This window comes from Emericellopsis atlantica (assembly GCF_019669845.1).
Source record: "Emericellopsis atlantica unplaced genomic scaffold F5Z01scaffold_17, whole genome shotgun sequence".
In the NCBI taxonomy this organism is placed as follows: domain Eukaryota; kingdom Fungi; phylum Ascomycota; class Sordariomycetes; order Hypocreales; family Bionectriaceae; genus Emericellopsis; species Emericellopsis atlantica.
In genome coordinates, this window is record NW_025764719.1 from 430,257 (window position 1) to 443,081 (window position 12,825).

General features: G+C 59.2%; 6 protein-coding genes across 6 annotated transcripts; 3 read left to right on the forward strand and 3 right to left on the reverse strand.

The window, feature by feature from the left end:
• Window positions 1-69: 69 nt before the first annotated feature.
• Window positions 70-2,133, reverse strand: F5Z01DRAFT_658504 (uncharacterized protein). Its single transcript, XM_046263703.1, has 2 exons — window positions 1,122-2,133; window positions 70-1,073 (listed from the first exon to the last, which is right to left on the reverse strand). The coding sequence occupies exons 1-2, from the start codon at window positions 2,001-2,003 to the stop codon at window positions 381-383; spliced, it is 1,575 nt and encodes a 524-aa protein (XP_046117246.1). The 5' UTR covers window positions 2,004-2,133; the 3' UTR covers window positions 70-380.
• A 58-nt stretch (window positions 2,134-2,191) lies between these two features.
• On the reverse strand, window positions 2,192-4,188 carry F5Z01DRAFT_162955 (uncharacterized protein). Its single transcript, XM_046257820.1, has one exon. The coding sequence runs from the start codon at window positions 3,872-3,874 to the stop codon at window positions 2,558-2,560; it is 1,317 nt and encodes a 438-aa protein (XP_046117247.1). The 5' UTR covers window positions 3,875-4,188; the 3' UTR covers window positions 2,192-2,557.
• Window positions 3,932-4,414, reverse strand: F5Z01DRAFT_675235 (uncharacterized protein; the record flags this gene model as incomplete). Its single annotated transcript, XM_046265129.1, has 1 exon — window positions 3,932-4,414. The coding sequence occupies one exon, from the start codon at window positions 4,412-4,414 to the stop codon at window positions 3,932-3,934; it is 483 nt and encodes a 160-aa protein (XP_046117248.1).
• Window positions 4,415-4,908: 494 nt separating this feature from the next.
• On the forward strand, window positions 4,909-7,266 carry F5Z01DRAFT_163017 (BPG-independent). Its single transcript, XM_046257823.1, has 7 exons — window positions 4,909-5,338; window positions 5,387-5,481; window positions 5,532-5,788; window positions 5,842-5,990; window positions 6,043-6,491; window positions 6,550-7,042; window positions 7,105-7,266. Exons 1-6 carry the CDS (start codon window positions 5,074-5,076, stop codon window positions 6,928-6,930), a joined length of 1,596 nt encoding a protein of 531 aa, XP_046117249.1. The 5' UTR covers window positions 4,909-5,073; the 3' UTR covers window positions 6,931-7,042; window positions 7,105-7,266.
• F5Z01DRAFT_162963 (tol protein) lies at window positions 7,042-9,700 on the forward strand. The gene is made up of 2 exons (XM_046257821.1): window position 7,042; window positions 7,105-9,700. The coding sequence occupies exon 2, from the start codon at window positions 7,541-7,543 to the stop codon at window positions 9,509-9,511; it is 1,971 nt and encodes a 656-aa protein (XP_046117250.1). The 5' UTR covers window position 7,042; window positions 7,105-7,540; the 3' UTR covers window positions 9,512-9,700.
• Window positions 9,701-10,456: 756 nt separating this feature from the next.
• Window positions 10,457-12,825, forward strand: F5Z01DRAFT_162987 (catalase). The gene has a single exon (XM_046257822.1). It carries the CDS (start codon window positions 10,631-10,633, stop codon window positions 12,779-12,781), a length of 2,151 nt encoding a protein of 716 aa, XP_046117251.1. The 5' UTR covers window positions 10,457-10,630; the 3' UTR covers window positions 12,782-12,825.

Consider the following 12,825-nt stretch of genomic DNA (forward strand, 5'->3'; position numbering starts at 1 on the left):
TTGAAGAAGTGGATTCGACGTTCTCGGCTGCGCCGCGTTTAGCCTCGGTTCACCTGCCAGTGCGTTTCTGGGGAACACCGAGGTCGCCGGACGGACGTGGGGTCTGTTAGCGTCACCACCATGATTACGTGTCTTTCTTAACAGAATTGAGCGGCGTGTGATATGATCTTCATTCGGAGATGAGGCACACTTCGAGCAAGTCCATCATTGTCACGACACGCGGGGAGGCGCTGCTCATTTCCGTCTGCATCATGCACCAGCTGCCATCAATAACGAGTCAAGCCTCAATGTCAGATTCGCCTACGTAAACTCAACGCTACCAAAGTCTCATTCATGGGTATCTCATATGTATCAACGCCAAAATCATGCAAAATGGAAGCTCACAGTTCCCGCGTCCTCGTGCGTCTCCTCGGCGATTGTCTCGTCGATAGATCGGCATCCGCGGCGGCATCCTCCTTCGATAGAATGATGCTGGTGTCTTCTCTCTCGACGACTGAGGCACCCTCCAGGATCTGGCCCTCGCTCATCCAGCCGGCTTCGACAGCATAGCACACAATGTCAGCGGCGCTGCCGAACATGGGCACGTCGGGCTTTGCTCTAGGGTTCAGATAGATCCAAAATTCCCTAGTAGCCCTTCGAAAGGCGAGAACCTCGGCTCTTTCGCCCTTGAAGTTCTTAATCAAGTACTCGTAGAGATAGGCAAGCCACAGCACATTGGTGTACGGCGCATATACTTCCCAGGACAGCGGACCATCCACCCCCTTTGCATACGGGACGCAGTGCTCCTCGGGCGGCAGACAAGTGCGATCGGCTTTGAGTAGGAACGAACGCATCTGGCGATACACCTTGCACTGCGGCGCATGAGTGCTAGTGAACAGGCTCAGGTCTCGTTCCAGGTCAGACGCAACTGGCTTGGCAAAGTCCACAGACATGTCTTCGGCTCGCGAGAGGCCGTAGTCGAGGATGGTGATGTCAAGGCCAGAGTAGCCAAAGGGCTGTGGCGCGTCTGCTGGTTTCGCCCGGGGAGAGGAAACTTGCCGGATACATAGGTTGCCCTCGTGTAGGTCGCGATGCTGTACATGTGAGTGCTGTGCGAGGCTCAGCCATGGTTACGAACATACCTCGAACATGGCGTGGTCTTCCGCCCGTGCCAGCGCAATGGCCTGCAGCAGGAAGACGTCCCAAAGCTGACTTTCAGTCGTGAGCTCGAAATCCTCGAGCGCTTTGCCCGCGTCGCCCAGCTCCACCACCAGAAACTTGGTGCCATCCAGGTAGCGACTCGGGGAAGGATAGAACTGGGCCCGCCCGGGATCCTCTCTCTTCATCTTCTTCTGGAAAGCTTGATGCGTCTCCAGCAACCCTTTTGTTGTCTTCCCCCGTACAATGTAACGCTCCTTGTACACCACGAAGCCCGGTATGTCCACCAACAACTCCGAGATCTGCAGCTCACCCGCCACGTCGACGGCGGACCGAGGCTCTTCGTCGACCAAGCTTGACTTGACCTGTGCCTTTGTCTGCGCTTTGATGGGCGACTCGAGGCGGATGACTTTGATGATGCTGGTCCCGCGCTCGTTGGTGACGCGGTAGACTTCTGCGTACGACGCTTCGGCAATTTTCTGGATAGAGTCGCCGGGCGGACAGACCTCGTCCCATGTGAGAGATCTCAAGTTGTCTTCGTCGAGGCCGTTCACTTGATTCCCATGGTCGGCTGTGTTTGTGCGCTCGTGAGCCTTGCGGGGTGGGCTGTGGTGCACCTTCTCCTCCGCATCTTCGTCCTGCGTGAGGTCGATAACTGCGATTGATTTCCGCGGCGATTTTCCCAAAGGCTTCTGATCGACAATTCTGGTGTCTTTTAACTTCGATGCCAGGTCATCCACTGGATCGTGCACCAATGCGGCCTGTGGGCGCAGCGGGCTTTGGGGCAATTCTGCCAGCTGGCGTGCGGATCTTGTCCGCGTCGACCTTGTGCCATACTGCCCCGTCGTCGTCGCTTTGGTGGGCATTGCGTGAGGAGGGCTTGAACATCTGATCCGTACTGTTCGTATGCAATGTAAGGTGTGAGATGTGATTTACTGACGGTGATGAGCGATGTTGACCAATTGAACTTCGTGCGTTGTCCAGGGGTGTGGAGCGTTGACAGGGCAACAGCTGGCTTACCCTGTATGACGACGTACCTGGTGATCCGAGGGTCGTCAATCTCCTAGTCTTTGACCTGCTATCAACGGCTACATTCTAAAATACTTCTCCTGGACTGTTACATCGCTGTATGCTTCTTTTGTACTGTTTTGCTGGCCGGGGGAACCCTGTCATAATGTACGTCTAATTGAAAAAAAGGGAATGTGGTCTCGGTAAAAACTCACCATGTGTCTAAAAAATTCCACTCAATACAAATATAATCTAAAGACGACTGTAACAACGACCTACAAGGGAATTCCCCCCTGTATCCTATAACCAAACCAAGATAGTATCTCGTGGCGTTGAGGATACCATCGCAAGAGCTGGGTTGGAGTCCAAGTCTTTTTGATAGATTCCGTGATCTTGCGACTTGCTCTCAAATTCACGTTCCTTTCTCGCTCAGCTCATCCCGCAACCAATGAATCACCCTACTAAATTCCACGGACGGATCGGCCGGACTCATCTGAGCACAAGACCTGGGAGGCCCGCAAGACGCACGTTGCTTCGGGGCTTGCGGGGTGGTCCTGACGGTCAGGCGGTATGGCCTTTTCCTATCGGTCGGAGGATCCGCCGTAGCATCAAAGTGGATGCGAGGACGGGACCTATGGTCCACAACGGGGGGACTGTACTGTGAACGAACTTCGGTGAGTGAGGGAGAGGGGGGGCAGGCGCCAGACCAACGCCGAGCTCTCCGTGGAGGACTGTACCGTTCTGGAGAAAAAGACGAGACGGAAGAAGGTGAAGGGCTCTCAAAGGGGCTCGGAGGATCGAGATAGAGCGATACGTTGTCGAAAAGCTCTTCGCCATCACCGCTCGCTATATCCCAGATCCTACATGCGATCTGGTCAAAGTACCAAAGCGCGTAATGGAGTCGCAATCTGTGGAACAAAAAGATCAAGGGCATGCTCCTGCGAATAATGGACCAATTGTAGGTGATAAAGGTCCGTATGCACATGCTGGTGAACAGCGTCAGGCCACCTGCACGAAACTGGCCCGCGATGGTCGTCCTCGTCATACAAGTGTCTAGCACCACAATAACGAACATGGTCAGGATAACTGCATGTGCATGGCTGACAGTGGACAGAGAGGCGAAGAGGCCAGAAAGGAAGGGCCAGATGAGCAAGGGCACCTCGCTGAAGACACCCAGAATGGGCATGACAATGTGCTCTGAGATGATGATGAAGGTAGTGGAGAACAGAGTAAGGAGAATCCAGGGCACCATACGAATGAAGGGCAAGCGGAAAAAGACATTTCCTTTTGGCGCATCGGTGGCCTGGTTGATGGGGACGTGACTCGCGCGGTAGAGCTCGCGAGTCTTTCGGATGAGAAGGGCATAGAAGTATCGGGCAATATGACCACTGTACTGGTAATTCTGCCAGTGCAGGGTCAGGACCGCGTCAATTTGGGGAGGGTCGTACGGAAGATCTTCCTCCATGTTGTGTGTGTTTGGGAGGGCCTGGTTTGGTTGTCTGTAAGAAATCAAGTTGCTGCTTGTGGAGTGAGGGCTTGTCAAATATGTGCACTTATAATCGCTTGGTACCAAGAATGACTCGGATGTTCGCCATGGAACACAAGCTGTTTTTCTCATGATTGAGATGCAAGAACAAGGCGCTGATTGTCGTGCGCCCCTTTGTTGTATGAATGGGAACGCTCGACCAGCTCGTCGTGCAAGGCTTTGTTGGATCGACAAAGGCGACATGAGACATACCTTCCACAAATACTAGGCTCTTGTCACTATGCCAAGCCTGGATGTCTCTCAACACTCGTCTAAATACCGTTTGTACACCGAGATACAGTTGAGAATGACCCAGAAGAGGATCCGAAGGCCGGTGGAACTTTGGCTGTATAGCTCGAGCAGCTTGTCCCGAATGTCGAGCAAGGCGTCAACGACGAACTCGAGGAAAAACTCCAAGAGACAGACAAACCTGACTGCGCAGTTGATCACAATCAATATTTCGGTGTTGACCTCGGCGGCTTCCTCGTCCAAGTCAAGGGGAAAACTGGTAGAGATGCTGACGAGGAGATAGCCCCAGACCACAGTCAAACATACCCAAGCAAGGTGCAAGACATTCGCGATGAGTAGGTCAACGGGAAGCAGAAATATGTAAACGTACGAGTAGCCAATGTGGACTGCCCTGTGTACGAGGACATGGTAGGCAAGGTCGTGGGTCTTGACGATGACCCTGAGGATGAACGCCATGAGGGCGCGCACGATGCGCTCGCGCGTGAAGTTTGCCATTGCGTCTTGTTTGCGATGTCAGCACCAAGGTAGGTCGGAGTGTTGGAGAGTCAAGTTTTGCGCATCTAAGTTAAGGGTTCGTCTCTACTTATCTGGAGAAAAAGAAAATGATCCATGTTACGCGATCACTGATCTCCCTCACGCCAGGTGAAGGACGCGACGGACGCGACGACCGTAACACCAAAGAACGTAGATCAACATTGATGGCATGATAGTGAACAATGCAGAACATGTCGGTAGCAAACAGCTGTTGGCGACATGATTGATGTCTGTCATTGCGTCCAGTCGCTCGCGCGCGCATGAGTGAATGCAGGGCGACCGACGTCATCCCTGAATCGGACGCGTTGAAGCTGCTTGGCTGGCTGGAGGGAAATGCCTCAGGCTCCGGGCGGCACCACGCGAAATGCGAGAGGAGATTGAGCAATCATTGGCCAGACCTATGGCTTGAGATATTTGAATCATCTCGATAAACAAATGATTCACTGTGACGCTCTTTTCACCTATATCACTCGTATTCTGCAGTTAGACCAAGACGGGTGCCCCTCCGATTCCAGGTGCTGCCCCTCCCTCTAAGCTGAGCTGTACCCCACCATCTCAACTTCAAGTTTCTCACCTTGAACCTAAACATCTCACTGTCGACATCAGCCCCCACGATCAATATGAGCAAGACCGAGCAAAAGGCGTGCCTCATTGTCATTGACGGATGGGGCGTGCCCACCGAGGCGTCGCCCAAGGACGGCGACGCCATCACCAACGCCGAGTGCCCCGTCATGGACGGGTTCGCCCAGCAGAAGGACTGCTACACCAAGCTCGAGGCGTCGTCGACGTCGGTCGGCCTGCCCGAGGGCCTCATGGGCAACTCCGAGGTCGGCCACTTGAACATTGGCGCCGGACGCGTGGTGTACCAGGACGTCGTCCGGATTGGTGGGTGTCTCTCGTCTTGGCTCGAGTGCAGCTGCTGATTGTGCGCAGACCAGACCATCAAGGAGGGCAAGCTTGGACAGAACCAGGTGCTTGTCGACTGCTTCAAGCGCGCCAAGAATGGCAACGGCCGTCTGCACCTCTGCGTGAGTAACAGAGATCGGCCACACTGGCCTCGAGGCTGACGCGATGATAGGGTCTCGTTTCCCACGGAGGCGTCCACTCCAAGCAGACGCACCTGTACGCGCTCCTGAAGCTCGCCAAGGAGATGGAGATCCCCAAGGTCTTCATCCACTTCTTTGGTGACGGCCGCGACACCGACCCCCGGAGCGGTGCTGGCTACATGCAGGAGCTGCTCGACACCGCCAAGGAGATTGGCACTGGCGAGATTGCCACCGTGGTCGGCCGCTACTACGCCATGGACCGCGATAAGCGCTGGGAGCGCATTGAAATGTGGGTGCCTTCTTTGTTTCATTCACCGGGAGACTCTGGTCTGACAATGGCAGCGCTCTCAAGGGCATGGTCCTCGGCGAGGGCACGACCTCTGAGGACCCCGTCCAGACGGTCAAGGACAGCTACGCCAAGGGCGGCGGCAAGGACGGCGACGAGTTCCTGAAGCCCATCATTGTCGGCGGCGATGAGAGGCGCATCAAGGGTCGGTATACCGCTCGCGTTTGATCTGAGCCCTCTAGCTAACTCCGTGCCAGACGACGATACCGTGCTGTTCTTCAACTACCGATCTGACCGCGTGCGCCAGATCACCCAGGTGCTCGGCGACGTGGACCGCTCGGTGCTGCCCGACTTCCCCTACCCCAACATCAACCTCACCACCATGACGCAGTACAAGGTGGACTTTCCCTTCCCCGTGGTGTCCAAGCCGCAGGTGATGGACAATGTGCTCGCCGAGTGGCTCGGCAAGCAGGGCGTCGAGCAGGTGCACGTTGCCGAGACGGAGAAGTACGCGCACGTGACCTTTTTCTTCAACGGCGGTGTCGAGAAGGTGTTTGCGCTCGAGACGCGCGACATGGACCAGGATCTGGTGCCGTCGAACAAGAGCGTGGCGACCTACGACCAGGCGCCCGAGATGTCCCAGGACGGGGTGGCCGAGCAGGTCAACAAGCGGATGAAGGAGCAAAAGTTCCCCTTTGTCATGTGTGTACGTAGACGTGGTGCTTCCCTTGGCGGTGTGAAACGATGCTGACCTTTTTTTGTAGAACCTCGCGGCCCCTGACATGGTCGGCCACACGGGCGTGTACGAGTCGGCGCTGACGGCGGTCGAGTCGTGCGACAAGGCGATTGCCAAGATCTACGAGGGCTGCAAGGAGGCTGGCTACATCCTGTTCATCACGGCGGACCACGGCAACGCGGAGGAGATGAAGTTTGCGGACGGCAAGCCCAAGACGAGCCACACGACCAACAAGGTGCCCCTCATCATGGCCAACGCGCCCGAGGGCTGGGCTCTCAAGGACACCACCGAGGGTGTGCTGGGTGATGTGGCGCCCACGGTGCTGGCGGCGCTCGGCCTGCCTCAGCCGGAGGAGATGACCGGCACCAGCCTGTTGGAGAAGGACCTGAAGCGCGCGGCGCAGGAGTAAACTACATGTACTCTGGGGACTGTACAAGAAAAGGATAGAGGGCGTTAGCGATAGAGGACATTGGTGATAGAGAGGCGTTGGTTGATGGAGCGTGAGAATAGATGATTAGTCTGTGAGTGGTCCCTGTGGTCGACCAGGCAACGCTGCTGAGGCAAGACACTGATGCCGAGACAGCGGGGTGCCACGTGTCTACCTACTTTACGTTAAGAGCTTCTTGAATGATGCAGTTGGATCATCTTGAGACTCAGTCCTTACTCAGTCCTTCAGACGCGGTGTCTTCGAGGCTGTACGTGCACTTCATCGTCCAGTCTGTCCATGCCCTGAAAGGTGATGCGGCCCCACTAGCTCCAGGCGTCTGCCGGGGGCTCAGCAGCCTCAGCTCACTAATCCAGCGCCTATTCAGCTCCTGGTCAGGCCTGTACAAGTAGGCCGTCAGGCCGTCACATTGCGACCCAATCGCGTCGCGTCGCGCATCAGGCCTCAGGCGCATCAACCCTCGCCTCACTCACACCTCAGTCCTCATCTTGACCTTGCCCTCCAGTCTCACCCGCCCAGCTGCACGATTCGCATCTGCAGACAGACAGCGCCCAGCTCGAGCGCTGCCACCTCCATGCCCGACCTTGGCTTCAACCGGTCGTCGCCGCGCCGCGACCCCAGCACGAGCTCCAAGCGCAACAGCATCACCGACCGCGTGCGCAACTCGTTCCTCAAGGCGCGCCAGGACACGCAGGCGTCGATCCAGCGACGCACCTCGACGGCGCCCGGCAAGCCCACGCAGTCGCCCATCTCCCGCATCCGCGACTGGCTGGACACGTGCAACCGCGAGCACGACCACCACTGCAGCCCGCCCAGCTCGTCCAAGACTGACGACGAGGTCGACACTTTTCGCCCCACCTGGCTCATTGACTCGACGGACCGCTGTCTTGTCCGCAGCAAGCCCGGCGATCGCTATGTGGCGCTGAGCTACGTCTGGGGCGGCGGCGCGCGCACCGAGACAGGCGACATCCGCCTCGCCAAGGCCAACATCGACGTGTACGAGGACGCCCTGCCCGAGGCCGACCTGCCGCAGACCATCCTCGACGCCATGTGGACGGCGCGCAAGCTGGGACTACGGTATCTCTGGGTAGACCAGCTGTGCATCACGCAGGACGACAAGGACGAGATGGAGAGTCACACGCAGCACATGGCCTACGTATTCGCCAACGCCTACCTGACGCTCGTGGCCGCGCATGGCGATGTGCACACTGGTCTTATCCCGCTGAATCCGCGCAGGCAGGGGCCGCGAGGACTGGGGTCTGGGACGGAGAACCACGCCGATCTGGTGCGGCAGTCCAAATGGAGCACGCGAGGGTGGACACTGGAGGAGTCATACTATTCTCGGCGCAAGGTCTTCTTCTTTGAGGATGCTATTACCTGGGAGTGTCATTGCGAGTTATGGCAAGACAGTCCGACGGCGGCTGTGCGGGGACGCAGGGCTGCGTGCGCGCATCCCCTGTCCGAGGCGGCCTTTGCGTGGCGGCACGCGCCGTGGCCGGACCTGGACGAGTACGCACGCATCGCGGCGGACTACAGTGCACGTCGCGTGACTAGGGTGGACGACACACTCAAGGCGTTTGCCGGCATCACACATGTGCTGTCGAGGGTGTTTCCGGGGGGGTTCTTGTACGGCATGCCGCTCATGTTCCTGGACATTGCGCTTCTGTGGCGACCGCAGGCGTCGATGCGGCGGCGCGCGGTCATCCAGCCGCCATTCTTACCGTCGTGGTCGTGGATGGGGTGGTGGTTCGACGGGGTGCCGGTCGACCTCGTGCTGTGGCGCGCGGCGGCGGATTACGTGGTGGACAAGACAAGTGACGGCAGCACATCGCAGCGGCTGCAGTCGCCGCACGCCTTCAAGATCAAGCCAACGGTGACGTGGGCGCTCACGGACCGGACGGCCAGCGCGCCCGTGACGAACAATGGGCTGCACTTTCGCGACTTGCGCTCGCGGCGCAGCTCGGTGTCGTCGTACCCGCCTGGCTGGACGCGCGTGGGGCCACACTTTCAGCACGACAGCGACGACCTCACGCTCTTCAGGTACCCGATCCCCGTGGAGGAGCCGCCCGAGGACGGGGTGGCCTACCCAGCGCCGGCGGGGGAGCTGGCGTTCCCCGGTCCGTACCTGTCGTTCCGGACGACGAGCGCGCTGTTCGAGGTGGACTATGACGCGACGCTGTCGACGCGCGAGGCGGCCATGAACCCGCCGGTGGCGGTGGGCAACCTGTGGTCGCGGACGACGCAGCGGTGGGCGGGCAGCTTCCGGGCGCACGACGGGTGGCTGGGAATCCAATCGTCCAACTACGAGGGGGACGAGGTGCTCGAGTTTGTGGCGATTTCGACGGCGACGGAGCGGCGGGGCTCGCACGTCTTCAGCGCGGCGCAGTTTGCGGCCAACAAGGACGCCGACGACTTTGTGGACATTGTCAACGTGCTCTGGATCGAGCGCATCGGCGGCGTCGCCTACCGTCGGGGGCTGGGGCACGTCCTGCGCAAGGCGTGGGAGGGCGCCGAGCCCGAGGAGGTGGACGTCCTGTTGGGGTGATTTGTTTGGTCTTATGAGCGATGTTCACGATTTCGATTCTACAAAGCATGGCTTCACGGCACACTATTCTGGCACTTTATTCTGTTACGCACTAATTTACTACCGACCAAGGCCTCCATGCATGAATCAGGCTACCAGCATGAATGAGCCTTTGCTCCGCGCTGTGCCAAGCAGGGATCGTCGCCGAGATGCATCTGCCGTCATGCAACCTTGTCTGTCCGCGACGGCTTGTTTAATAATAACTCAATTTTCCAAATCACCAAGCTTCTAAGCGCCCGGCGAGAGCATCACCTCCTCATCACACGGACGAGTGGAGAGAAAGGGTCGATACCAAGGACGATGGCAACAAAATCAGCTGATGCCATCTGCACGCAGCCATGTGGTCGTCTATGAATAGACCTTGCTGTGCGTTCTACAGTCATTATGCAATGCAACGCAGCTGGATGGATATCTACTGGTCATTCATTATCGTGCCTGGCCTGGCCTGGTCTCCAATACGACTCCATGCATCTGCCGGCCCTCCTCCCGAGCGCCACACCCGCCCACCAGTCTTTTGGTTTTGTTTCGCGGTAGTTGGACGGCACTCTGGGCTACTGTGGTCTTTAAACTGGCCCAGTGACAGTGATTGGACAGGCCCGTTAGAGTTTGATTTAAGGTGGGTGGGCGTGCGGAGGGCGGTCGATCGATGCCACGATGGACGCTTCGTCTCGAGGTCCAATATCATTGATGAGGGCCCTCGGCAATCGCACTCGATTGAGCCACTGGCCTGATGATACAGTACGTACGTACGTACGTACCTGCATACCGTCTGCAGACCGACAATCAAACAAACGTGCAGGCACTCTATCGGCGGAGATGAAGGTGGCCCACGCCCACCAGTGACAATGGGCGCATTACTGCTTGATGCATGGTGAGTGCTACGTAATTACACAGCAGCATGTGCTGATGCCTCCAGAGTCCAGTTGTCCGTCACATCGTCCCGCCTCGCAGAGCAAGGATGTGAAGCCGGTGTGAGGTGAACTCTGAGATGTATATCAGGCCGTCCCTCTCGGCCTCTCCAGACAGACTGCGCTCTCTCGTTTGGTCCACCCTCCTCAGCATCTCTCCCCCACCCTCGCCATGCTTCACGTTCACTCTGCCCTCCTGGCAACGGCCCTCGCCAGCCTCGCCAGCCTCTCACACGCGCAATGCCCTTTCGCCGACGTGGGCAACCTCGCAGCCCGCGCCGAGGGCCTAAGCTCCCGCAGCCACCTGGCCGACTTCGAGGTCGACGACTCGGAGGGCTACATGACCTCTGACGTTGGCGGCCCCATTGAGGACCAGGAGGTGCTGACGGCGGGCGAGCGCGGTCCGACGCTGCTGGAGGACTTTATCTTTCGCCAGAAGATCACCCACTTTGACCACGAGCGCGTCCCCGAGCGAGCTGTCCACGCGCGCGGCGCCGGGGCCCACGGGACCTTTACCAGCTACGGCGACTACTCCAACATCACGGCGGCCTCGTTCCTGGGCGAGGCGGGCAAGGAGACGCCCATCTTCGTCCGCTTCTCGACCGTCGCCGGCTCGCGAGGCAGCGCGGACACGGCGCGCGACGTGCACGGCTTCGCCACGCGCTTCTACACGGACGAGGGCAACTTTGACATTGTCGGCAACAACATCCCCGTCTTCTTCATCCAGTCGGCCATCCAGTTCCCCGACCTCATCCACGCCGTCAAGCCCAGCCCGGACAGCGAGGTGCCCCAGGCCGCCACCGCCCACGACTCGGCCTGGGATTTCTTCAGCCAGCAGTCCACCACCCTCCACACCCTCCTCTGGGCCATGGCCGGCTACGGCCTCCCAAGGAGCTACCGCCACATGGACGGCTTCGGCGTCCACACCTACCGCCTCGTCACCGACGACGGCACCTCCCGCCTCGTCAAGTGGCACTTCAAGTCCAAGCAGGGCCGCGCCTCGCTCGTCTGGGACGAGGCCCAGCATCTCGCCGGCAAGAACCCAGACTTTCACCGCAGGGACCTCTGGGACGCCATCGCCGCCGGCCACGCCCCCGAGTGGGAGCTCGCCGTCCAGGTCGTCGACGAGGAGGCCGCCGCCGCCTGGGACTTTGACCTCCTCGACCCAACCAAGATCATCCCCGAGGAGCTCGCCCCCCTCCAGCCCCTCGGCCTCCTCCGCCTCGACGCCAACCCGGCCAACTACTTTGCCGAGACGGAGCAGGTCATGTTCCAGCCGGGACACATTGTCCGCGGCGTCGACTTCTCCGACGACCCTCTGCTCCAGGGCCGCATCTTCTCCTACCTCGACACCCAGCTCAACCGCCACGGCGGGCCCAACTTTGAGCAGCTCCCCATCAACAGGCCCGTCGCCCCCGTCCGCAACAACAATCGCGACGGCGCCGCCCAGAACCTCATCCACAAGAACACCGCCCCCTACTCCCCCAACACCCGCAACAAGGGCTATCCCCGCCAGGCCGGCCGCGACGAGGGCCGCGGCTTCTTCACCGATCCCAACCGCAAGATCGCCTCTGATTCCTCGCTCGTCCGCCGCCGTCCCCAGTCCTTTGCCGATCACTGGTCCCAGCCGCGCCTCTTCTACAACTCCCTGACCCCCGTCGAGCAGCAGCTGCTCATCGACGCCATCCGCTTCGAGGTCTCCCACGTGAGCCCGGACATTCAGGAGAACGTCCTCGTCCAGCTCAACAGGATCAGCCACGACGTCGCCGTCCGCGTCGCTTCCACCCTCGGCCTCGACGCTCCCGCCGCCGATCCCACCTACTACCACGACAACACCACCGCCGGCCTCAGCATCATGGGCGAGCCCCTGCCCTCCATCGCCACCCTCCACGTCGGCCTCCTCGCCTCCCACAGGGTGAACGGGTCCGTCGCCCAGGCCACCGCCCTCAAAGAGGCCTTTGCCGCCATGGACGTGACTGCTGCTGTCGTGGCCGAGACCATGGGCCACGGCGTCGACAGCACCTATGCCGCATCGGACGCCGTCGCCTTTGACGGCATTGTCGCCACCAACGGCCTCGACGTCCTGCTCGCATCCAAGGCCAAGTCGCCCCTGTACCCGACGCGGCGCCCCGCGCAGATTGTCGAGGATGGCTATCACTGGGGTAAGCCCATTGGATACATGGGCTCGTCCGCCGCCGCGCGTGTGGCTGAGGGCGACGGTGTGTACGCGGTGGACAGCGTCGATGCGCTGGTGGACGCCTTCAAGCAGGGTCTTGCCACTTTCAAGTTCACGAACCGTTTTGCGCTGGACGAAGAGTCCTAAATGTGATAGATTTTAACAGTAGACTATTCATTTTGACTCCCCCG